The sequence below is a fragment of the Propithecus coquereli genome, unplaced genomic scaffold (assembly GCF_000956105.1).
Source record: "Propithecus coquereli isolate 6110/MARCELLA unplaced genomic scaffold, Pcoq_1.0 Scaffold14, whole genome shotgun sequence".
In the NCBI taxonomy this organism is placed as follows: domain Eukaryota; kingdom Metazoa; phylum Chordata; class Mammalia; order Primates; family Indriidae; genus Propithecus; species Propithecus coquereli.
The window spans coordinates 3,954,038-3,979,672 of record NW_012138302.1 but is presented as its reverse complement, the minus strand read 5'-3'; the positions used below and the strand labels follow the sequence as shown (position 1 = coordinate 3,979,672).

The 25,635-nt window shown below is 48.6% G+C and overlaps 2 protein-coding genes across 2 annotated transcripts in view; one reads left to right on the top strand and one right to left on the bottom strand.

Annotated features, from left to right (window-relative positions):
* Positions 1-2,383, top strand: part of RAVER2 (ribonucleoprotein, PTB-binding 2) — an 83,107-nt gene extending 80,724 nt beyond the window's left edge. Inside the window, exon 12 of the mRNA XM_012639451.1 lies at positions 114-2,383. Coding sequence (XP_012494905.1) covers positions 114-260 — 147 coding nt within the window. The 3' untranslated portion in view covers positions 261-2,383. The remainder of the gene's footprint in view (positions 1-113) is intronic.
* JAK1 (Janus kinase 1) overlaps positions 2,380-25,635 on the bottom strand; it is a 120,689-nt gene continuing 97,433 nt past the window's right edge. The window contains exons 11-25 of the mRNA XM_012639450.1: positions 25,073-25,259; positions 20,050-20,156; positions 17,051-17,194; positions 16,184-16,271; positions 15,008-15,135; positions 14,239-14,374; positions 12,668-12,819; positions 9,760-9,910; positions 9,515-9,609; positions 8,168-8,360; positions 7,289-7,413; positions 6,754-6,926; positions 5,102-5,219; positions 4,477-4,587; positions 2,380-3,830 (exon numbers count right to left, since the gene is read on the bottom strand). Coding sequence (XP_012494904.1) covers positions 3,735-3,830; positions 4,477-4,587; positions 5,102-5,219; positions 6,754-6,926; positions 7,289-7,413; positions 8,168-8,360; positions 9,515-9,609; positions 9,760-9,910; positions 12,668-12,819; positions 14,239-14,374; positions 15,008-15,135; positions 16,184-16,271; positions 17,051-17,194; positions 20,050-20,156; positions 25,073-25,259 — 2,004 coding nt within the window. The 3' untranslated portion in view covers positions 2,380-3,734. The remainder of the gene's footprint in view (positions 3,831-4,476; positions 4,588-5,101; positions 5,220-6,753; positions 6,927-7,288; positions 7,414-8,167; positions 8,361-9,514; positions 9,610-9,759; positions 9,911-12,667; positions 12,820-14,238; positions 14,375-15,007; positions 15,136-16,183; positions 16,272-17,050; positions 17,195-20,049; positions 20,157-25,072; positions 25,260-25,635) is intronic.

The following is a 25,635-nucleotide window of genomic DNA, read 5'->3' as shown; positions in this document are numbered from 1 at the left end:
AGCAGGTGTTTGTGGTGGCACTGGGCTGGCAGGGATCGTCTGCTCACCTTTTCCCAGAATAAACCAACTTTAATTTAGCTTTTAACATCAGTTGCGATTTTATTTTCTCATAGGTGTCATCTTTAAGAAATGAAAAACGAGGCTCATCGTATCTCATCTCTGCCCCAGAGGGTGGTTCAGTGGAATTTGTGGACCAGCATTCTCAGGGCACAGGAGCGTATTACATGGAAACCTACTTAAAAAAGAAGCGAGTGTACTAAATTGAGCTCTCTCCTTATCACCTCCTAAGGTTCTCTGCAGTATCTCTGCTGTTCATCGCTGCCTTAACTATATTCAAACTAGCCATATCCTTTAAATACGGGTTTATCATTTCCCAGAAGGAACTGTGTTGTGCAGCAGGCAGAATTGCCAAATAGAAAATAGCAATAAGAGACATCAATTGAGGACATTTTCCACTAGAATTAGATGCATCTTAATTAGTGTGTTATTAACTTACAATCCATTGGAGAAACTAACAATGTTCCAATATTTCTTGTTTTAGGACCGGGAATAATTTTGACACCACCATGTATAAAAGTTTGAAGCAATAAATGGGAAACAGTCTTGTTTCCTGAGCCTTAGAAGAATGCGTTTCTTGTAAGCCAATGTGCATTTCCATTTACTTTCCTTATAGATTTTTAGGACTTTTCCTAGAACTACAAGGGTGCAAGTACCAAATGTGGTGATAGTAATGTTAAAAAAGATGCTCTACCTGCAAACTCAATTAGTACTCCCACACCAGCCATGCAATATTAAACGCAACAACAGAGTGATAGCGATGTCCAAAGTATACGTTACTACAGATGCTTTACTTTTAAGATGTTGTACACCGTTTATACCTTTTATGAAAAACACAAGGTATTTTAAGAAAAATAGCTTTGGTGGTTATACAGGGGTTGGCACACTACACTCTGGGGCCAAATTTGGTCTACCACCCATTTTTGTGCTGCCTGCAAGCTAAAAACAGTATTTACATTTTTAAATGGTTGGAAGAAAAAGGAAAAGTTATGACATGAAATTTATACGAAATTCAGCTTTCAGTGTCCATGAATAACGTTTTATTGGAACAGCCAGGCTCATCCACGTGGGCGTTGTCTGTGGCACTTTTGTGCTACAGTGGCAGAAAAGTAGCTTCGACAGAGACCCCCCCCCGCCGGGCCTGCAAAGCCTAAAATATTAATATTTACTCTCTGGTCCTTCGTAGAGAAAGTTTGCTGACCCCTGATCTAATAGCACTAATTCCCTATTCCTTTTATTTCACCTAAAGACAGACTTTTAATCTTTGAGACAGACTTGTAATGGCAAGGAACACAGGTTTCTGTGCTTCTCACAGCAGCCTAGTGATAATCTCGTTAACAGAATGGGGCCTACTTTGATTACCACATGTCCCAGTTCCACAATATAGTAAAGCAGTCAGTGCTGCCCTTTGTGAAGGAGTCTCATGGAATAACAGTATTTACAACCATTTTGAGCTACTAAGCTGTACCTCACTCTCTGCTTTGTCTCACGTCCTTTGGTAGTGTTAGGCTGAAAAATATCAGCTCTTTAACCCAATTTACTTCCGAAAGAATTTTTGTCTTTATTGAATATGACTTTTGACATCACCATTTCTTGAAGACCTTGGTATTAAATGCATGAGAAACCTTTTGCCATCAAGTTTGTTCATTGTTATGAGACTGTAATTGACAATAAGGAATATGGGGTCTCAATGACTCTAGTCTTTTTTTTTGAAATCAGATCATTAACTATCTTGTCACTTGGGGGACTTTTTTTTGACTATGATATAGATACCGTTTTAATTGTGAAGTTTAGAATTGGTATATATGTTGTATGCTTTGTAAAGAATTTTACTTTGTCTAATTTATTGCATATACTCGCTTCTGTTGGGAAAGGACAGCTAGAAAGTATAATTTCTAAGAAGCATACTACCTATAAATGGCTGATCAAAATTAGGCATCAGTTATACGGCAGATGACTAATGGCTTGCCCGTGCCCTGCACTTCTCCTTCCCATTGCACTCAGCCTCCCCCTCCACTATAGTACAAACAGAAGAAAGGGAAGATGGTGAATTTGTACACCAGAGCTGCAAAGTGGAAGCAGGAAGAGGTTGAAGGAACTAAAGCAAAGGTGTCTGTCTGGATTCCAGCACGTGCGGATATGCCATCCATGCTGGCCTGCGCCCCATCATCGGACAGGACAGAGAAGCGCACAGCAAGTGGTGTTAGTAGTAAGGGCCATTTCCAATCTCCTCCTCCCCCAAAAAATCTATACTGTTATTTTTCTATGTAAGCAAATTGTTTGAAATGCTTTGAAATCTTACTATTAAAAGGCATATGCACGTAAAGTCTTTAGTATATTTATTTGTATAAAGAGTAAACAAAGTGCATATAGAGTGGCCACAGGTTTGACACAGAGACCTTGGTGATATAGGGCTATTGTACAAATTTAAATGGCAAGTTTATCACTGCCATTGCCTCAATCATGAACTCTTTTTTGGGCTCAACAGGTGAAAAGTAATGGTATCAACCAGATACTAGACAGCATTAACAAAAATTTTTTTCAGACTCTTGGTCAAAAAGATCTTTCTTTATGGTTCACACTGAATCAGAGGCTAAACATTTTTGATTACCGAGCTACACCTCCAAGCAAACTGAAAACTGTCTAGCAGATCCTGAACTCCGAAGTACCTCCAGCTGGGTCTTTTCTTTCAAGTTTTGCACCATAGGGTGATGGTCAAAATAGTGATCAACCCTTGCAGATGGGTGGTAAGTACTGAAACACTCTAAGAACGGTGTAACGTAGGTGGTATATATTCTGACTGATTGCATACAGCATTCAAAAACCACTGCTGGAATAGCTTGCCCCAAAGTGGTAGAGCTATAAAAGGATATACACTGACGTTTCTTAAAAGCATGTGTAATAGCATCCAGGTTCTGGGAATCAGTCCTGATTAAAGGTACACTGCTTAGGAAAGCACTGGCACAGGCTTCTTAGTTCTCAAGAATTAACATGCAGCAAAGATAGTCCACAGCTGTCCCCCTGTATGTAACCAGTTTTCTCAAAAATGGGTACCAGTGGTCACCCAAGGGAACAGGAGCTAAGCCACTGGAGAAACAACTCAAAATTTAAGTCCTACAGGTGACAGAATACAATCATTTTTGTATAGAAACAACAGTATACTAACTGGTATCTAATATTTTAAGAATGTATGGCCTATCACTAGATTGGGAAATTTGAAGGCAGGTTAGGGTATTGGTTAAGACATCCATCTTTATCTATGATTAATGTGCCAGGAAAACATTTCAGAGCAACTGGGAAAAGCAGTCATCTTGAGACATTACTTTGGTCAACTCTTCCTGTTTTCAAAAAGTCCCATCCTAGTATGCAGTTGTGATGGTAAGCTAGCAGATGAAATGGTGGTATACTCTTTCCAAAAGGAGGAGTGCTTAAGTGCTTTCAAATATTTTGGTTGTCATTATTTGTCACGAAGTTACTGGTACCAAATTTAAAGAGGAAGTCCTTACACATATTAAGCACCACAGTGTGCCGCATATGTGCATACATGCTCAAGTGTTTGAGTGATTTCTCTTTTAGACGGAATACCATTAACATTAAAAAAGTTTTTTTGAATAGCTTGGGTATTTGTTGGGGGAGGAGGACTTGACAAACTGGAATTTAAATGTTATTGATGCTACTTATTTTAAAAGTGCTTCAAATCCTTCAATAAGGTTCTGAAAGGTTGTCCGATTGGATGGTTGGAATTCCCAGCATTTTCTCATAAGTTGATAAACCTATAAAAAGAAAAACAGTAAAAAATGTTAGAAACATCAATAGCAAGAAAATAACTTTGTTCTTTAATAAGACTAGAAAACGAGTATTTGAATAATTTAAACAGAAGATATGATACAACTATAATTCCATAAATATTTCAGCATTTGAGGTCATGGGTTGAATGACCTTCAAGAGAAAATCCAGGTCATTACTGTAAACCAGTTACAGAGTGAAGCTGAATCTCAGTTTAGACTTGAACTTTCCACTCTGGGTGCCTCATTCTTTCACTCATACTATTCCATAAAACTAATGGCATTTATAATACTTATTCAATGAGTGGGATAAACTTACAAAAATGCAGTTATATGTATTTGTCACAATAAGGCTATACCGAGACAAGCTCCTTTGGGGCAAGAAAGTGGATAAACACTGAGGTCCCTACTTTTGGAGGAAACCCTTGCTTTGAATATAACTGGTGGCTATCATCTACCCCAGTTACCAGATGATGATTCCTCAGATATCTGAAACTCAGCTTCAGGAAACTACCACAAAAGAGTTTCCTACTTCACTTCACTGGTCTCCCCCTCCCTTCCCCATTGCTGGATAACTCAAGCTGTGAAAACATTATAAAATTGAGTTTTATTACAGTGAAGTGGCCATAAATACCTCATCTGGACAGTTGGGTGGACATGGCAGACGTTTTCCCTCTTTTAATGTATTCACAAGTCTTGTGACTGTCATCTGGCCATGAGTTGGGCCGATCATTTTCAGGAACAACTATGTAAAATAGAACCAATGTTTTACTTTGTACGTATTTACATAAAAACCAAATAAAGTAGAACTGACTGGAAACTGAAGTAACAATAAAAAGGCTTTTCAACGAAAATCCAAAATCCTTATTAGCTCTCAGCGATCTGTCTGTAATCAGTGTCTCAGACTCTACCAACCAGTCCCTCTGCGGACCAAGGAGTCTGTTCCAGAAAAGATGATCTCATTAGAGGTAAATGAGGCACAGAGAAGGCCCAACCCAGTGCTGCCCCACTCGACTTACACAAGACACGATCCATGAGGTCAGGGTCATCCACAGAACTCTGGGCTCCTTGTGAAATCAGGACTTGAGAGACCCACAGATCTTTGTCCAGTAACAAGCCACGTTAAATGGAGAAGTGACACTGCCTTTCCGTTATAACACATCAATTGGACCCCATTTAAAAAACAAACTTATGAAACAGAGGGGTGGACACATTTTAATCGGGTGCTAGATTCAAATGGAGAGACGAAAGAGACTTACAGCCATGGGACTAGAATCTGAGTCACAGTAAGTGAGCAGTTCATGCAGAGTCACTCCGAAAGACCAGACGTCAGAGGCGATGTAGAATTTACACTGAATTAGGCATTCTGGAGCATACCTAAAAGAAAGCAGAACATGAAACTTCACTTCCTGGGAAGGATATTCCAACACACTAGAATAACTCTGAAATATCACCTCTGTGGTTTTTCTTAGAATTTAATATTCAAAGTCTCTTAAGTGTGTATTATTTTTTTTTTTTTGAGACAGAGTCTGACTGTGTTGCCCGGGCTAGAGTGCTGTGGTGTCCTAGCTCACAGCAACCTCAAACTCCTGGGCTCAAGCGATCCTACTGCCTCAGCCTCCCGAGTAGCTGGGAGTACAGGCATGCGCCACCATGCCCAGCTAATTTTTTCTATATATTTTTAGTTGTCCGATTAATTTCTTTGTATTTTTAGTAGAGACGGGGTCTCGCTCTTGCTTAGGCTGGTTTTGAACTCCTGAGCTCAAACAATCCGCCCGCCTCAGCCCCCCAGAGTGCTAGGATTACAGGCGTGAGCCACCACGCCCGGCCCTTAAGTGTGTATTATGTGAGTCACATATATGCTGCTTACGGTTCACACCTGACATACAGGAGGATCTGCTTTACGGGCTCTCGGAAGAGCATTATTTGCCCCAAAATAATCAGGCAAGCTTGTGCTTTTCATTTCCCTGAGCATGTGCTCTCCACGTGGAGGGGGGGCCCCATGAAGACAAGCCCCAGGTCTGATTTGCCTGCTCAACCTCTTCCAGCATTTATTTTTGGTGAATGATATCCAATTGCCCAAGCCAAAAATCAAGGCATTCCTTACCCAGTTTCCTGAATACGCCTGAACCTCATGCCTTCTTCCAATTACCTCTATAAGCTCCATGCATCTTTCAGGTTTCATCTGAACACTACGGCCTTCCAGAAAACCAAGCCCGAACCCTTCTATGCTGCTTGTTCCACAAAATTGGCTGTCTCGCCCACGAGACCGTCAACTCGGTCTGCTTGTTCACCACCTCTCCACTACCTGGCAGCAAGCAGGACCCTGATACATATTTTCTGAATGAATGAATGAAGGCTTGGGCTCCACAGGTGGGAGAGGTCTGTGTGTGTGTCCAGGCAAGATGCACCAAGGAGGTGCTCCATCAGTTTTGCAGGGGGTGGACTGAGGAATCAGGCCCACTGTCACCCCTGCCCCACCCCCTCCTCCTGCCTGCCCTCCAGCCTCCCTCTGCATGGATGTGTTCAAGACAGGGACCTGGCTACTCCACCTGCCCACAGTTTAAGAACCGTGTCAGAGGAGTGCCCCATCTGGGAAGCTGGGGATGCTGAGCTGGTGCCAAGATTTCTCCCATTCCTTTGAAGATGGTGTCACATAAAGCTCAGGCATTTGTGTGGGCAGCTTTCAGTGAAACAGCCTAACAGGTGTTTCTGAAAGGGAAATATCAATCAATTGCAAATGTTCTAAATCCTCTCTAACTTTGACTCAGGCCAGAGGAGTAAGAGACATTTAACACAGCCAGAAAGAGCCTATCGAAACCAAATCTGCACAAACTGTGATTGTATTAAAAAAAACAAAGTGTAAACCCTAGGAAGCATTGATGAAATCTTAACTGTTTGATTCAGTTACCAAAACACAGGGCTGTCCCGGTCGTCCTTAACTGTGTAATACTCCTTATCAGTTTCAATTGCTTTAGTTAAACCAAAGTCTCCAATTTTCACTTGGTGTTCACTCTCAACAAGGACATTTCTCGCTGCTAAGTCCCGGTGAACGTATTGCCGAGAACCCAAATAGTCCATGCCCTATGGGAAAGAAGTAAAGGTCAAGCGCATTGCTAAAGTCACTTTGGATCATATTTTGCATCTATCACTTCATAATAAAAAAACAGAAATTCATTTCATTCATATATCACTGACAATTTTGGGGAGTTTGACTTTTATGCAATAATAAGACCAAACTGATTCAAAGAAATACACATTAAAGGAGCCATACTTAACAAATCCATTCACTTTCTCAGTGGAGGCTAATTTTTCATCCAAATAATGCAGAGCAAAATATACTCAATACAAGTATCATAAACTTTCCCACTTGGGGTCTAATTACAAACCAATTACCCAGGGCAGAGTGCCTGATGTTTTAATCTGTAACATGCTTTTTCTTTTACCTTACAAATCTGAACGGCATACTTTAGCTGCTGTTTGAGGTTAATTTTGTTCTTATTCTTTGGAAGATATTCCTTAAGACTTCCCGAAGGCAGAAATTCCATGATGAGCTTAATACCATTTCCTCCTGTTTAGAAAAAAAAACATCCATCAGTATGAGGCTGCTAAACGTGGGAACTGTGGGAGAGGAAAGGGCGCAGGTTCCGAGGCAGAGGACCTGGGTGATGTCCACTTCTCCCCTTCGTCACAGGCAAGTGACTTAAGCGTCAGGATCCCCAGCAGTGAACAGGGAAGGAGACGTGCACCCACCAGAGTCACGAGCACTCACTGAGATAACACAGTCAAGTGCTCCGTAAACCACCAGGCAGATGATGATTTTTAAAAATTATGAGCCATGTCATTTCACTGCCGATTTTAAAATACATGCATGAGTGGTACGCTGGCTTGCAAATAACATACAATCATTAGTAAATACTGCCTGCCACCCTGATTTAGACAACTAGAAAAAGCAATACTCTGGCTACTACTAGATCAGAAGACTAGGGAACGGGGCTGAGGGGTGGGCATCAGTTTCTTAAGGCCTGAGCGTGGGTCTCTGGATGGTGACATGCAGTCCCCAGCATGGGCGTGTGAACAACCTGGAGAGACAATGCTGGAACCACCCTGGCAGGCAGGGATGCTGGGTCCCTCCCCTGGAGCCCTGCAGCTGCTGAGGGAGGAGACAGTGCATAGGACCTGGAACCCCTGAGAGCTCGTGGGCGCCGCCAGCCAACATGTTCAGATGGCCCAGATGAGCCCGAGGGCTGCCTGCTCTGTACTGGCCTTTGTGACCCTGGGCAGTCACCACGTCTTTCCACCAGACCCCACTTTGTACAACATACCGTCTTCTGTGCAGATTCCTTTGTACTTCACGATGTTCTCATGATAGAGGTTCCTTAAGATCTCTATTTCCTTCTTCAGATCAGCTATGTGGTTACCTCCGCTCTCAGGCTTCAGAGATTTCACAGCCACCTGCTCCCCTGTGTTGTCACCCTCAGGGTCATACCTGCAGAGCTCAACCTTCCCAAAGTGGCCCTGGAGGGAAGGATGCACATGCTGTTATCAGAGGAGCCCCAGCAAGGCCAGCAGGAACAAACAGAAGGTAAGTCTTGCTCCTCACGGCTGTTTCCCGGAAGGCCAGGAGCCGACAGCACAGTCTGACCTTGCAGGCCGAAGGCTCTCACCTGGACTCCGCCCACCCACCATGCCCCCTTCCTCTCCTGACATCAGAAACCATCCTCCTATTACAGAGCTAAGGCAAGCAGAGTAGCAGGTGACTGATGAACCAACACATCAGTCCCAGTTCCCATGAAAATGTAAGGCACAAGGAATGAAGGCTATTTTTGGACCTGCAGGACGACGGCACTCTTTGAGAGCCCTGGGCCCCTGCTCCAGGACAGGCACTGCAGCGTAGCTGCAAAGAGCATGTGCGGGGGGAATCTTCAGAAGATGAGGGATCTGATCCCAGCTAAGCCACTCCACAGCGATGTTGGTTGGCCAAGTGGCCAAGCCTTCTGTGCTGGCTCCTGATGAGCAGTACTGATGTACAGCAGCAAGAAACCCCCGCAGGGACGCTGTGAGGAGCTAAGGATACTGCCCTTGTGAAAACGTCCGACACAGAGGCTGGCACACAGCAGATACTCAAGACGTCACACAGTCTCTGTTTAATTAACTGAACTAAACAAAGTCTGTATAAAGACACAAATCCCAGTAGCTTCTCTAGTCAACATTAACTGCTTGGCAATTCCCGTTCAAGGTCCCATGGACAAGCTCATATTCTAGTTTGGCATTCTGTGCAATCTATCCCTCATTTACAGGGCCTTGCAGGATATATCTGGCTAGAAAAGTAAGAGACGGGGATTTTTCTACTTCTACCGTATCTGTACCTATTCCCCCATCTCTCTCTTTTCTGCAGGGAAAAAATCTAGTCTCTCAAGGGAGTTGGCCAGTGTCCTGTGTGCATGCACGGTCACACGTGCAGGCAGGGACATACGTTCTGTCACTGTGCTTGTGTCAAATGGAGAAAGACATAATCCTTGTGAGAAAAGTGGTTTCAAAATGCACTACGGTGCTTTCTCTCATAAATCCTGACCCGCAATGAAGAATGGAGAGTGGTGTGTGTGCAGAAAGGTGCCACAGTGCGCAAAGGACTCTGCCATCAGCAACAAGGAGCAGCGGGTGTGACTTGCCTCTCCCAAGTCACGGATCCGCTTTAGGAAGCGCTTTTCAAAATGTGTGGGATCCACTTCAGCTGCTGGCTTTTTTTCTGAAACGATGTCTGGATCTAACAGAAGAGGAAAGAAAACAGATGAGAAAAAGCAAGTGATCACCAGGGATTGCTCCTCACACAGCTCAGTCCCTTCCCCCTGCAGCCCAGCCCGCTCCCCGTGGCCCTCGCTGGTCTGGGCCAGAACAGCACAGGGCAGCATCTTACTCTGTTCTTCAAGCTTATTAATGTCTCTCATGATGGCTCGGAAGAAGGGTCTCTGATTGGGGTCGTAATTCATGCAACGGGTCATGAGGTCAGCCAGCTCCTTGCAAGATGGTGTCACGGGCCTGCACCGGCTTTCATAGAATCTCTCTTTCTGGAAGGAGGAGGGACACGTGGAAGAGACCAGAGGAACCACCTACAGATCTCTTAACCCAAGTCAGAAGGAATCACCATTCCCCTACTTGATTCTCAGCATCTCTGCTGCAAGGCAGATTTCCTAAACAAGTGTGTTGCTGTTGCCTTATTCCAGCATGGGGAAATCTCAGTCCTGATACTGAAACAATGCAAACTCAAGGAGGATGGGCAGTACAGCCCAGTCCCAAGGAGCTGCATTCCAGTCAAGCCATGCAACCCTTCTGGGATACAATTTGGCAACATGCATAAAAATCTCCAGATTCTTCACACCCTCTGACTCATTAATTCCAATACTGAATGACTCAGAAATAAAGCAGACATCAACAAAGATTTAAGTACAAAGGTATTCCCTGCAGAATTAGACAGAATACTGAAAACAACTTAAGTGCCAAATATAAAATTAGTCAAGTAAATTAAGAGTTAAACAAAACAATTGACTGTTACATTAAATTTGTAAAAATTGTAAGACTTATTAAATCTCATAGGAAAGAACTTACAGTATTAAATTTTAAAATTCAGAATATACAACAATCTCTAGCATGGTCTCAATTTTGTTTCTGTTTTTTTTTTTTTTCTTTTAGAGACAGAGTCTCTCTTTCACCCAGCTGGATTGCCGTGGCATCAGCCTAGCTCACAGCAACCTCAAACTCCTGGGCTCAAGCGATCCTCCTGCCTCAGCCTCCCGAGTAGCTGGGACTACAGGCATGCGCCACCATGCCCGGCTAATTTTTTCTATATATTTTTAGTTGTCCGATTAATTTCTTTCTATTTTTAGTAGAGACGGGGTCTCGCTCTTGCTCAGGCTGGTTTTGAACTGCTTGAGCTCAAACAATCCGCCCGCCTTGGCTTCCCAGAGTGCTAGGATTACAGGCGTGAGCCACCGCGCCCGGCCTCAATTTTGTTTTTAAAAAGAGATACAAACAGGCTGGAAGACAATATGCTGAAGTGTTAATAGTGATCAGAGATGATAAAAATACAGGAGACTGCTGATTTTTTAGTTTTATCTTCTTCGACTGTTTATCACTTTAAAATTCAGAAAGAAACAACTGATGCCACTTTAAAAGAGTAAGTGAAATCGCTGCACTCCACTATCTACTCTACATAGCTGGGCCCCAATGTACTAGTTTCTCTCTGGTTCCTGTGGGTCCTGGGGTGGGGATGGGTGGGGCAGGCCCCAGAGGACAGGGGGAAGGACTGGAATGAAGCTGAGAGCTGACCCTGACCATCACCCGTACATCCCTGCTCCAGTGCAGCTGGCAGAAAGGCCATCTAACCCCAGAGGACGCAGAAGGAGAGGGAGACCCCTATTTTATTAAACACACGGGCCCTTCATATGCCATCCCTGCATGCTGCTCAACCCTGGGTACACAGCAGTTGCTCAATAAATACCAGCTGACAACAAAGGGTATTTTGTTTTGTTTCCAAGGAAGTTAAAAATGAGTTTCCCAAAAGCCTAGGCCAAAAATTCCAACAGCAGATTTGTAGATCTGATGGCTTTGATGGCTGTCAAACCTGTGGGTTTTAGCTCAAATCCTTTCCCAAGTCCCGCACCATCTTTACTTGGCAACTTTTAAAGGTTCTACCTCTTCGATATCTCCTACACGTACACTCTCCATACTGGAAACCCACTGCCATTTCCTGACGCTGGGCTCTCACCACCGAGAGCCTGTGGGCACGAGTCTCCCTCCGAGCTCCCCTTGGCCTGTCCGGCCCAGCCACCACATCCAGATGAATGTCCCAAAGCTGAGTCCAAGCACCTCTCTCCTCCCCCCAAATCCTTCACTGTCCCACATCACCTCCAGTAAATGCAAACTCCACAGCCTGGGACTCAGGGCCTTCAATAATCTGACCCCAAAGGGCCTCCCCGCCAATCACCATGACTCCTCTCCGCACCTCCAACATATGAAGGGAACTAAACCCCTCACTGCTTCCCACAGAGGATTGAATGTCCCCTCCCTGTGGACTCTGACCAGTCTCTCTCAGCTGAAAGGGGTGCTGCCCCTCTAAGCACATAAAGCACATTTTAATAATCACCAACTGGGGGGCCAGTGGTCCTTCACTGTTATTTTTACTTTACCCCTTTGGAGTTAGAGTCTCCACTTTTTCCACAAGTAAATTTCTAAGAGCAGGTCAAACCTCGTCTGTTCTGTGTTCTCGCTGAGGAACCCAGGTGAGTGCCTGGAGCTGCCTAAATCTCAGTTACCTGATCTGTAAAACGAAGACAATGACACAGCCCTACCTAATTTGTAGGGCTCTTAGGGTGACACTTCCACATATTATTTGTGGAATCCTTACTAAGGTCCCCAAGGGAAGGCCAGGCCTGTGTCTATATATCACGCGCCCCAGCGCTCACCAGGACAATGCCTGACACACAGCAGGAACTCAACAGATACCTGTGTGTCGATCCTGCCGAATGACAGATGCTCGATCTCAGATAAAGAATACTGTAACAGCCATGGAGCACGCATTGCATGCCTGCCACTCTACATGCATTTAGTTAATCTTCACAACAACCCCAGAGAGGTTTATCCCAGAACGAAACTGAGGCTTGGGGAAGTGAAGTTGCATTTCAAGGTCACACAGCCACTGAGCTTGGCAGAGACTCACACTTGTGCCCACATCCTCCCAAAGTGTGAGGCTTCCTGACAATTTCCGGGGGGTCCATGAGCATCTGACAGCCCTCACACTCCTCACTCCCTGGGAAACAACCACTCACCTCGATCAGCGTCTTGTCTTTCAGGGGGATCTCGCCATTGTAGCAGATTTCCCAGAGCGTGGTTCCAAAGCTCCATTTGTCAGCAGCCACACTCAGGTTCTTGGAGTCTTCAACACACTCAGGAGCGATCCATGGGATTCGTTCTATGCACTCTGAAAAAAAGACAACGGACACATTTACAGATCAGTTTCTGGATCTCCTGGGGAGTAAATCACCGTCACTGCAGCAAGAACCATGAGCTAATGAAACCACTTCAAGCAGTGTGCACCAAACACGGACCAAGGCCACGGGAGTCCTGGGGAGCCTGTTAGACATGTGGTCTCCCAGGCCCTGCTCTGGCGCTTCTGGTGCATCGGTCTGGGGCAGGGGAGAGCTGGTAGATAGGTCCGTTAATCACGAGCTCCCCAGGAGGGTCGTGTGCAGCCAGGCTTCTGAAGCCCTGACCTCAGGAAGAGCAAAGCACCCCAGGGTGGGAGCCATCACCCTTTGGCAGGGGGAAGAACAAGGGTCATTTGGACAAAGGAGGCTCATTCCTGAGCCAGGCCTTCAGAACCGGGCCCCCCTGACTTTCCCAATCTTCTCCTGTCCTTCCTGGGGCAGGCATGTGCAGGTGACACCCCAGGGGGACGTGCCTGCAGTCACCTGCTGTAGCCCCACCTCACTGACCTGCAAGGCCCTGATGAATCCCACTGCCTCCCCCCTTCACCCATCTGCCCCCAGATCAATGTCTCTCTCCTCTGAATCCCCACTGGTGCCTCTCTTGGGGTCCTGAGCTTCTCTGCTTGTTCTAGAGTCATCTGAATCTGTGTTTCAGACCCTTGCTGAGGACAGAACCTCTGACAGGCACGATAAACGTCACACAGGTGCTACAGGAAGCTTCCCATTCCCCTTCCAAGGAGTGCATTATTAGGGCCTCGTTTGTAAGGCTTGTTTCTCATTCGGATTCCCTTCCAAACTGAGTCCACTCTTTGATTACATTATTGATCGAAACACAGTATGCCGAGTTGGTGGAACTCAGTGCTGAAGACAGTGGAGGCAATGGCGGCCACCAGCACCAGGCTGGGCGAGCTGGTATTCCGTCCACGGCTGCAGGGCTAAGGGGCAGCCCCAGCTTCAGTGTCTCAGCAATTTGGAGCCCACAACTCGCCATAATTCACACAGAGCACGGGAGACACAGCAACGGCTCTGATGAGGGGGGTTACAGTACCTCCCAGCCTGCTCACTACTCATTGTAGGTTTCTACAGGAACACAGAGAAGACCCAGGAGGCCCAGTTCCTCCCCTCACACCTCTCTGCTCATTCTGGGCGCCAACAGACCCCCTCTGTGCTGCCGCAGCACCTCAATCACAGCTCCACTGCAAGGACCAGACAGGCCTCCGGCAAGTTGTGTCCACTCCTGGGGGCAGTGGCTGCCCCTCCCTCAGCTCCGCATCCCCCTCCCCGTGGCACACAGCAGGAACACTCCTGTGCGCTGACTGTACCTTAAGGAGACCTCCCCCTGCCCAGCCCCATTCTCCCCGCGGCCTGGCCCCTGGCCCAGGGTGGGCCGGGGGGAGGGGAGGGACACGTACCTTGCCTGGACAGCACGGTGATGGGGATGCCAGGGTCGCTGAGCTTGATGAACGGGCCGCACTCGGTGTCGATGCCCTCACGGGCCAGGAGGAGGTTTTTGGTGCACACATTTCCGTGGACCAGGTCTTTATCCTCCTGCGGAGTAGAAAGGACGAGTTCAGCAGAGCTGCTACAGGGCTGCCCATCTTCCTCCCCTCCCATAATTATTTCAAACCCTGGTCCATCGATCATCCCTCCCTACTCCCAGCTACAGCCACCCGGGCAGCTTGGCCCCCCACCAATCATCTGTGTGACTCGGCACATCACACGATGGCCCTTGGTCCCAGTTCCCTCACCAGTGCAACAGGGATAACGGTGAAGCGTGTCTCATAGGGCTTTGTGGAGACTAAACTGATTAGATCTGTGAACCACAGGAACAGCTGGCCATGGTGAGCACTCAACACACGGCAGCGACTACAGACGCCAGTGGTTGCTCTCACTCACTCACCGAGTGCTGCACTATTTCTACCCTCTCCACACACACTGTGGCACAGAAGTCAGTCCTCTGATGTGGTAACATTCCCTTTCGAACAGGATTCACATGTGAGCACCGGGAACGGTCCCAAATGACCGGTTTCACTAAGCATCAGGCACACCTGTGCTCAACCACAGAGCCCTGACCCCATGGAACCCCTTCGGCCGTGTGGTTAGCACCTCCTTCCTGCCACCCCGCTACAAGGACACTCTGGTTTCTGATGGGGGCCACCATGGACATCAGAAAATTCTTACCAGGTAGCTCAGGGCACTGGCCAGCTGTTTGGCAACTTTGAATTTCCATGGTGTGGTGAGAACATCACTTTTCCGGTGCATGAAGAGATCCAGGGGCCCCCCTTCCACAAACTCTTCCACCATGATATCTACAGGCACAAAAATAAACAGATCTGGAACCTTCTGTCTGTCTGGGACAGTACCCTCCCTCGTCCCCTTACAAGAGCACACTTTAGTGGACAAAACTCAGCTTCCAAGCACATATATCCCGGGGAAGTGCAAGTGGGGCAGAGTGCTTCAAAGGGGGACAGGCCTGGTCCAAACCCAAGCTCTGCTACTTCCAACCTGGGTGGCACTGAGCAAGTGGCACCTCTCTGAGCCTTAGTTCCCTCATCTGTAAAAATCAACAGCAATACCTACACCTCCCCGGAGTCTGGGGAGGGCTACGTGTGACGAGGCACAGAAAGCCTTGGTTAAGGCTTGGCGCACAGAGCAAGGGCTCAGAGAACAGCCACTGTTGCTTCTGCTGCTCTTACCACACAAGGCAGCACAGAGGTCAGGCCGTCACATAGCAAGACCTCCCGCTCAACAGGATTCACATGTGAGCACATGGAATAGCCTGCATTATTGGATTTCACAGGGAATCAATCAATGGGGTTAAAAAAAAACTTCAAAATTTATCTGTCAGGAATTCAGAGGCTGAAGCCACCTGTCTCAGTCTACAGTAGCTTCAGCCAAATGGCAGGTGAGGTGGGCAGCAGTAGCCCAAAGGCCCACCTGTTGGCAGCCTGACAACCAGGAGCCACCCAAGCCTGTCTGTGGGAATGCAGGCCTGGCCACTCAAGGGCCCGGCGCCACCTGCTCCGGGGACACTCGCCTGGCTCTGCCCTGCCCAGAGCTGCTTTGTCTGTCAGGGGGACGGCCTCGTCTCACTCATCCCCGCCTCCCGGGTCTAAGCAGTGTAGGGCCCAGACTTGGCAAAAAGGAAAGGTTAAATAAATGAGTGAAAACAAACAGGTTTTAGTTCCCTGCCCACTATTAACTTAAACAAATGACGTTCTCAGTATCTCCATTTCCTCGATTGCAAAAAGAAAGGCAAGAAGCCCGGGCAACATGAAGGTGGCAGGAGCCCTAGCCGTTGTCACAGCACCCACGCTCCCCGCCAGGGCAACCGTCCTTCAGAGAGAACACACTTACTCTCCACGTCTCGGACACAGACGCCGTAGAGGTACACGATGTGCTTGTGGGAGACCTGTCTCATCATGCTGGCTGCCTCAAAGAAGGCCTGTGGGAGAAAGGGCGACGGGTGCCTGGGATCAGCCAGTGGATCCGGGGAGCCCATCACTGTCACCATCCCAGCTCTGAATATGACGCCCCTGGCCTTGACTGTCCAGAGGCATTGCCAAGCCTTTACCTCCGGGCCGATCCGGCTGGGCTGTGGGACGGGATGTGGGATGTATTCAGAAAACTAACGGGGTGCAGAGCAGGGCTGGTGGGTTAGCGGCTGGCAATCTTCCCACTGGATGCTCACCCCCTGCCTCTTTCCCTTCTAGGAAATAACTCTAGGAAACTCTAGGAAATAACAGTGTTTAGCATTATACTGGAAAAGGGAAACCAAGGCAGATCTCTGCTCAAGATACAGCTTGATCACTAAGTCTGTGGGATCCTGGGTAAGTCATTTTACTCCTCTGGGCTTTAATTTTCCAGACTGTCGCACAGAGGGGACAGGGACTGTATCAGGAACTCCGAGGGCACTGGCTAGCATCCTGGGGCTCCACAGCACCTGCAGGCACCTTAGTTTAGGACACGGGAGGGGGGATGGGAGGGACAGGACAGGCCAAAGGTGAGGGGCTGCTCAACGCACCTCATCTGCAATCCTAGCTCACTTACCTTACACGCGGCGTCTGAGCCTGTACATGAAGAAAGGATTCTGACTAAAAGGCAAGTTTGAAAACCAGTAGGCCAAAAGAAGGGCAAAGGTCCTTCCCAACCCACGGTGCTCGGTGAGCTCCAGAAATGGGGGCGGGGGGGAGGAGGGGAAGAGATTATGAAGAAGACACTTGCCAAGGAAATGTCCCTGTGGCTGGGGTCTAAGACTTTGAGGATCACTTTTATTCTCTTCTCCTCGGAAGCTCCTTCATCATCCTTGTAATCCATCAGGGTCCCAGAGTAGATGTGTGTTCTCGTGCCTCTCCCAAGGTGCTCGCCCTGCGGGAGGAAGCAGAAGGTGGGGTGGCCTCTTCCTGTGGCTGCAGTGGTGGCAGAGGCTGGGACTGAGTCCTCAACAGCAATAGAGTATCGACGGGATGCAGCAAAGGCTACAGAGCCCCACAGCTCACAGCCTCCAGTGCCCTGTCCCTGTCACGCCTCCAGAGTAAACGAAAAGCTCCTTGGCCAAACACAGGTGTGACGTTTCCTGGGACGCAGAGGGCAGACCTCACAATCCCTAAAGGCTCCTTGCCTTTGACCTCCAGAAACAGCCTGTGGCCGAAACTCGATCCTGACCTATCACAACGCTGCAAACCGAGCCATCGACCGCCAGCAAACCTGTCTCCCCCCAGGCCTCCAGAGCAGACTCCAGCCCCCAGGAAGCTCCCCTCACAGGCTGGGCTGCACAGAGGGGGCATGTAAATCCTGCTGTACTACTTGCTGGCCATTTAATTTGGGGGCATCCCTCACTGTGCTAACCCTGCCCGCTCTCTGCGGATGGGGACGATAATGGTGCCTACCCCACGGGGTTGTCATGATTATGGCTCGAACCAGGGAACACATATAAAGGCTCCTGGTATGGACTCGGGCACGTGGTGGGTAGAAACCCATCTGCTGAACCAATGTGTCCTACTGGAAAGCCCTCTACACCAGGTGGTCACTATTTCTCACAACGGAACTGTGTATTTCCCACCCGTCCACCCAGTGTGTGTGTGCGTGTACATGCGTGCTAAGCTGTAAAACCAGTGATGCAAATTACACCTGCATTTGCCACGGCGATCTCACAGAGGAGAAGGCGGTGTGAAGACGTAGGCAGAGACTGGAGGGATGTGTGCCCTCAGTCCCCTCACATGTGAAAGGGGATGTTATCACCAGATGAGTGACAGGAGGACCAAATGAGATCACCTCTGCAAAGCCCTGGGCACACAGTGATCTGCCTCTGAGGACCCTTCCCGTTCCAGCTTCAGTAATTCCGATTTTAAAATTCTTAATATCTAGAAATCAAAATGTGACTCATGAAACTTAGGCATTGGCAAACGGTTAACATTCGCCCCACAAAACTTGTAAATGGAAGGCCTATTACTCTAGAGCCCCCTGTAAATGCAGAAAATGGACCGTGGCTAATGCCTGGGGAATCAGCCCTGGCCCCCACAGGAACGTACACAACTGTTAATTCGGTATATTAATTTGCACAAACGCCACCATTTGTCATCTGTCAGAGCAGAATGGCGAGACATCCGCCCTGCCTACTATATCCTGGCAAGGCCCTTGCCTTGAGTATTCATTAAAGCCGCATCTGTCGTGAAGCGATCCATCACGGTTATGGGAAGCTGTAATCCCAGAACACCCCGTAAAAGCCACATGCTTTCAGGATAATTGCCCTTCCCCAGAGGGTTACTTATTCCAGTGGCCGGGTCATGGTACCATGTGGTCAGAATCCACAGCAACCCACAAAGGCCCATGGGGACCCCTCCAGGCTCCTCCTCACTGCCCCTCTGTCTGTGCTGGCTACCTGCTGCTCACCCCCAGGACCCTGCGCTGATGCACCTCCCCAGGAACCAGCCCTGTCCTCCCAGGACTAGGTCTGCATCCTGCCGCACTTCCCTACGCAAGACTTGTCTCTTGACAATGTAATTGCCTCCCTGAGACAGACAAGAGTCTACCTTCTCCACCAGACTGACAGCCTGTGAGGCAGCAACTGTGCCCGGTGTGAGTAATGCTCAGCCGCTACTGGGCTGGACACAGATGGTGTGGAAGACAGAGGTCCCCTGCTGGGGATCGAGGCAGGCAAAGAAGGCAGGCCCCAAGTACTGTGCCAGGTTCTCTGCAGAAAAGAGGGGACAGTACTACAGCGCTGGTGATTCTCAAGTCAGGATGCAGCTCTGACACCACCAGAGGGACAGAGAACAGTAAGGATGGGCCTTCAGTGGAGAAACTGACCACAGTGGAAGAGAGACAGCTGTCACCCTGGACTTCCACTCCCTTAAAACCCTACCCAACACTTCCAAGGATTCACTTAAAAAGGTAAACTAACGAACCCCACACCTGAAACCCCAGCCCAGCTGCTTCAGTGGAGCAGGCCCATAATTCACCCTCCAACACCTCCAAGGTGTCGCAGGCTCTCCCAGGTGGTGGACGGCCCTGTGCAAGGCTGCCGGTGCTGCTTCTCTGACACCCCTACCCTCTACGGCCTCATGCGAGAGGGGTGGGGAGGCGCTGCAGACCAGAAAGTGGGATTTGCCCTGTGCCTCGCACCCCTTGCCAAGGCCCCAGGGCAGCTACTGGGAAACTCTGGGGCTGCCTAAGGCTGTAGATTCTGGGCAAAAGGCCTCAGAGGCTGGGATGTCGGTCTGAGCCACCGTGAGGGAGCTGTTCCTCAAGACAGTTCTTCTCCTTCGGGCCTGAATTGTGCATGTCCTCTTGTCCCCACGTGGTGTTCTCTGTTCCCCCAGCTCTGCTCTTTCTGGAATCATCATCAGCAAGAGCAGGACTGATCTCTGGAAGTGCTCTGTCACATGCTGTGGGCAGTGAGGATGTCAACCATGCTCCCCCGTGAGACCCACCTCCTGCCACCCCATCAGCACTGTGTCACGACAGAAGGTCCCTGCAAACCCAGGAAGCCTCCAGAGCCTGACTAATCTACTTCCTTCAAAAAGCGTCTCTGAGGAGCATCAGTGAGGCGGGGTAGGACAGAGGGCACTGGCTGAACTGCTCTCCCTGTAAAAGCAAAGTCTCCTTGTTTTTTTCCACTCGGATTTCCCAAAACACAGATTTCATTGCCTCCAAATTCCCGGCTACTCCACTGTGGGATGGCAGGACCAAGGCTGGACCTGAGACCTGCAGCAGTGACTCACTTGCATAATATCTTTCTTGAGGATCCGATCAAAACTCAGCTGGCTCATGGGGTAGACGGGCTGCCACTCCTGGGCCTTCTTAGTAGCCACCAGTAGGTTGGAGATTTCTGTGGGGAGATGAGAGAAGTCTGAGCATAGTTCCAAAGGCCCAAGACCCCAGCCAGCCAACATCTGCTGAGCCAACATTTGTATGTATGTTGGTTTAGTCCTTCAAGCAACACTTACTGAGAAGTACTTGATTCCTCCCTTCTACGAGCTCACAGGCTAATAAAAGAGCAGAAACTAATCAAATAATCAACCTATCAAATGTAAGCTACAATTTGTTCAGCTCCTCTACACGACAGGTACACGGTGCTCCAAGGTTGGCACAGCAGGAGTGACCTAGTCAGGTCAGGGACGGTTTCCCTCAGGAAATGGAGATTTTAAAATCTAGGCATGGAAACTCGAAGAAGGCAGGAACTGTGTCTATCTTATTTTCTGCTCTATTTCCACAGCCTGGTACATAGCAGGTACTCCATAGGTACCTGTGAGACGTATGAATGATTTCTCTGAAGGCTGAGAGCTGAGGAGGGAGGAAGCAGCAGCACTTTGCGCCCAAGATGTGATGAGAACAGTGGGAGGAGGGGAACAAGCACTGGTTCTGTGCCAGAAAAGCAGGGCAGGTGGCCCAGAAGAGACCGCCCTGGGCCTTGTAGCACCTGACACAAGAAGGGGCTGACCCAATGCTTCCTGGATGTCAGGTTATGCATGGACCACCTCCCTACCCCCCGCCAGATTCCACTGGTTCCGACAGCAAACCCAACACATTACGAAAGCTGCCAGGCCAGGGCTGGCAGAGGTGGCTAACTGGGAATTATAATCCACAGAAATCACCTTTCCCACCATAGAGCCACTGCAAGCTACAAGTTTATCATGGGACAAGAAGGACCTTCCAGATTCGGACTAGCAGTGCAAGTATTCTGAGAATGGCCTGTATGTATTAATCTTTTTTTTAATAAAGAAGGAATATTAGGGATGTTTTCCCTTTCCTCCTCCTCTCCTACACTAGAAGGTAACAATGAGTTAGGGAAGAAACTCTAGCCATTCAACTCCTGATTCTTGGATTCTAACAGGAGGAGGTTCCCAAAAGGTCTGTGAGAACAGCCAGGCACGACCCACCGAGGCCACCTGCACACGCCACTGGGAGGCAGGCGCTGCTGAGTGCCGGGTCCTGGCCTCACTCTCCTTCAGGGTGGGCTTTTCTTTTTCTTTCTACGTTTCCTTAAGCTCACGTATTCTGACCACTCTCTGTGCCAGCCACTGCTGTGAGAGCTTCACACACATTCACTCCGTTATCCTCAGGACACTCCTGTGGAACACACTGTGTGTTTATCCCCCTTGATAGATCAGAAAACAGAGACAGCGAAATTAAACAGTTTGGCTGAGGTCAGGCAGTTCATAATCTCCAGACTTGGGATTCACACTGACATCAGAAAGGGCTCTCACCTGTTACCTTTCCACAGTGTACCTGGCCCTAGTCAGGGGTACAAACCTGGGTGCCATAAATAGGCTCAGGTAGGGGCTCCCCTTGTCACCACATCCTGCATGCTCTTTTGTGCAGAGGCTGCTCCCTCTATACCACGTTTCTGACTACACCCTGCTGCCTGGGTAGAATCAGATCCAGACGGGCAACTCAGGGCTCCGTGGGAGAGAACAGGCATCAAGGAAGGACCACATGAGCCACGTGGCTAGTGTCCACAGGGAGAAGGGCGGACAGTAGTGCTGTGTGGGATGTTCGAGAGAAGGATGGGAAACGGGCCATTCAGGGGCTGACTATTCACATGAGCACCTCAGAGAACATGGGCGCAGCAGCGTGAATGGGGAAGCCACTTCATCTCCATGGACCTGTTTTCTCACTAGAAAAAAGAGTCATCATGCCCCTCAATAGGCTGCTAGGTGGGATGTACAAAGTAATGCACGTGGGGTCTTTCTCCAGCACCTGGCGTGCAGTGGACACTCCATGATCGGTAGCCACCATGGTTACAACCAGTATTACATCCTAGTTGTCAGCATCACCCCTGCTGTATCACCAGGGTCCCCGAACCCTGGGCTGTGGACTACAGAAGTCCTCAGTGTCAGTGCTGAAGGGTGTAGAACACAAGCCCCAAGCTGACTGCACAGCTGGGGACGTGGAGCATCAGTGGAGAAGGGGCCAGTGAGCCCTGTGGTCCTTCTGCACTTAACACAGTCACCCTCAGACCTGGAGCTGGGCGGTGGGGCGGGGCACAGGGCAAGAGATGGGGTTTGCTTAACTGTCACACCCATACCGGGTGGCCTCCTGCTTTCTCACTTTGCTGCTTATTTGTCCCATGAGCAGTTACTTCGTTACATTTTTAAGTAAGAAACCCAGATCAGGGTCTGGCTACGAGAACGCTGTAGTTAGGAGGACAGAGGAGCTGAAGAACCCAAAATGACATTCTTACTTCTAATTCTCATGATTTTACGACTTCTCTGATTGGCGGGCAGCAGAGCGAAGACAGAGGGCTTTGAGGAGCCTGCGTGAGGAAAACTCATACACGGGCCTCGTTCTTACTCTCCCCTCGCTTCCCTCCCAAGGGCAGGAGAACTGGCCTTGCCCAGGCGTCTTAGGCTGATGGCTGCACTTTTGCAAAGACAGTGTGACCCAAAGGGGAGAAAAATAATCACTGGACTTGGAGCCAGATAATGTGAGTGAGTTCAAATCCCCACTTTTCTTCTACCTAAGTGATCCTGGGCAAGTATTAATGGGGACAACAACACACTCTGGGTTGTTCTGAGGGTTAAATAACTTCAAGCATGAAAGATCTTCAAACAGTGCCTGGCAAACTGTAAGCATTACTCACATGATAGCAGCCATTATTATTATTATTAATTGCTACTATTATTACACCTAATACTGTTACTACTAGCTGTGTGGCCCTGAGCAAGTCACTTAACCTCTCTGCGCCTCAATTTCCTCACTTTGATAATACCTACAAGAGAGCTGTGTAGATGAAAGAAAAGAAATACGCATGTAAACGGCCCGGGACATAGTCGGTACCCACCTATATGGCAGCCAGTAACTGCTACGATTACTCACTTGACAAGCGCTACCGAGGGCTGATTCTGTGTGGGGTACTGTCCGAAGGCTGATTCTGTGTGGGGCACTGTCCTTCCCATGAGTCACGGAGTGGCCAGTGAGACCCACATCCCGTCTCAAGAGTTCACGATTGAGTGGGAAGGGCCACATTAACTGGCCATAGAGTTTCAGGAGCCTCAACGGGGGTCCAGCCCTGTCCCTGCATCTCCCTCCTCAGCCACCAGCTCCCAGGCCCGGGGTAGGAGGGGCAGCGTCTACGGCAGAGACCCCCCATCCGGCCTGCAAAGCAGTCCTGCTCCAGCTCCAACCTGCCACCACCTTCTTTCATCCTGTGTCTTTCTTCTCCCTTCCCTGGCCACCAACCTCCAAGAAAGTAAAAACCACTTCTAGTATCCGCAGGGAGAGAATATGTGAGTAAATAGAGTTGTTGGGCTTTAAGGTTTTAACTCGTGCTGAATTCTCATGGCCAAGTGGCAGATGAGTTTTCACTTTTGCGGAAAATCTTCAAGCATAAAAACAAAGGCTGCAGTTATTCTCTGAGGCTGGCAGGAAACCCTATCTGATCAACAAGAACTCAAGTCCTTCCTCTTTCACCACATTCAGCAACGAGCCCCTTGCTGAGACCAAAAAGTGATTCCAACATCAAGAATCCAGGCCCCTTGCTGTCCTGGCGCTGCTGCCACCGTCCACTCCCGGCGTAAAGACTCACAGACGCGTGCCCTTAGAACAAGATGTGTCTCAGATAAAGACACTCCTCGGAGTACCTTCTGACACTTCCTGCAGCCTCAGAAGCAACTGTGCTGCCCCTTCGTTGAGGCCTGACCCCTTCTAGGGAAGGATCTGACGCATGCAGGACGGCATCTTGAGGTGAAGGAACGTCAAAAAAAGCAAGATCCAAGAGATCTGGCATTCAGGTTACACCTGACTCAAACCCCTCTTTGACCCTGACCCTCAACGAGACCCATGTCACTGTTCTGGGCCTTAGCTTTCTCATCTATAAAGTGAGGCACCGGATCACGTGACCCCTACGTGTCCTTCCAGTACTCACATTCTAACAGGCGATGAACCTGCAGGACATCAGTGACACCATTCCTGGGGCTTAAAATAGAGCAGCTGAGTCCTTCGTCCCTTGTCTCCATTGCACTTCCTGATGCTCCCACGGTCCCCACTACCTGTAGGTTAAAGTCCCAGCTCCCGGGCGTGGCACCCAAGGCCCCGCCAGCCTCACCTCCCCCTTCCTTGTGCCTTCACCTTCCCTGCAGCCCCGGCTCGTGCCTGCTGCCTTGTCCTGCATGTGCTCTCAGCTCTGCTGGGACACCCTGATCTCGCTGGCAACCTCCTGCTCATCTTCTGACACTCTGCTCAAAAGCTGCCTCCTCCTTGCAGCCTCCCATGCCCTGTGACTCAGGGATCTTGATCATGTTTTTCTTTTTGACCTTGGGGTATGATATATACGTGTTGGTTAAAATGCCCATCACACACTGCGGTGGCCTCATTTACCTGGAACACGCTTTGCAATAGACTGGAAACGGTCAGAGAGCAGGCACTGGGTCTCATGCATTTCTGACTCTCTGCATCTAACATAGTTCTTGGCCCACAAAAGATGTCCCGAACACTTCTCAGATAAATAAACTAATGACAAGGGAGCTCTCAAGACATTTTATCTTAAAGAAGAAGTAATTTTCCACTCACTAATCCTGAACATGCCTCCTTCTACAGCCTAACTGAGACACTGAGCAAAGGGTATGTCTTTTCTATGGAAAATGCTGATATTCAAGGAATGGAATTTGAGCTGGGGACAAAGTACAATAAAACTCAATGAAAAATACCCAGAAACAGGAGGAAGGGGCCACTTTGTTTAAACTAGCCAGCATATGTTGGTCAGTCTGGTCTTGGCACATCACCGAGAGGCACAGGGAGACCAACCTCGGGGCTTGGGCTGGCAGCAGCGCTTCAACACGAAGCTGATGTTGTCCGTGCGCAGGATCTGCTTCTTCAGGTGGCTCATGAGGTCCTCCAGGCTGGGGAAGCTGCGGTCTGAGCCGTGCAGGCTGTAGCGGCCCTTGCGCACCTCGATCTGGAAGTTCTTGAACTGCTTCTGGCTGCCCAGCCCCTACCATTCGGAAAATGACCAGACAGTGCTTGTTTAAAAGCGGAGTCAGGCAAATGAACCGTGGGTATGTCAGCTGTCAGCTTTGGGAGAAGGTGAGTGAAGAGTGTACAGAACTTTTACACTATCTCTGTAACATTTCTGTAAATTTTAAATTATTCAAAATTTAAAAGTTTATTATCAATAAACCAACCAAACAACAAATAAATAAATAAATAAATAAGAAAAGGGGGTCTGGGAGAAGGCGCTGACAAAAGGGAGTTAATACTACAGAGTACTTATTTCTACAAAAGTGTCACTTGTTTTCTGACCTGTATGATGAAGTTCATGAAAATACCAACCTCATGGGATTATTCCTGTGATTATATGACATGGTGCA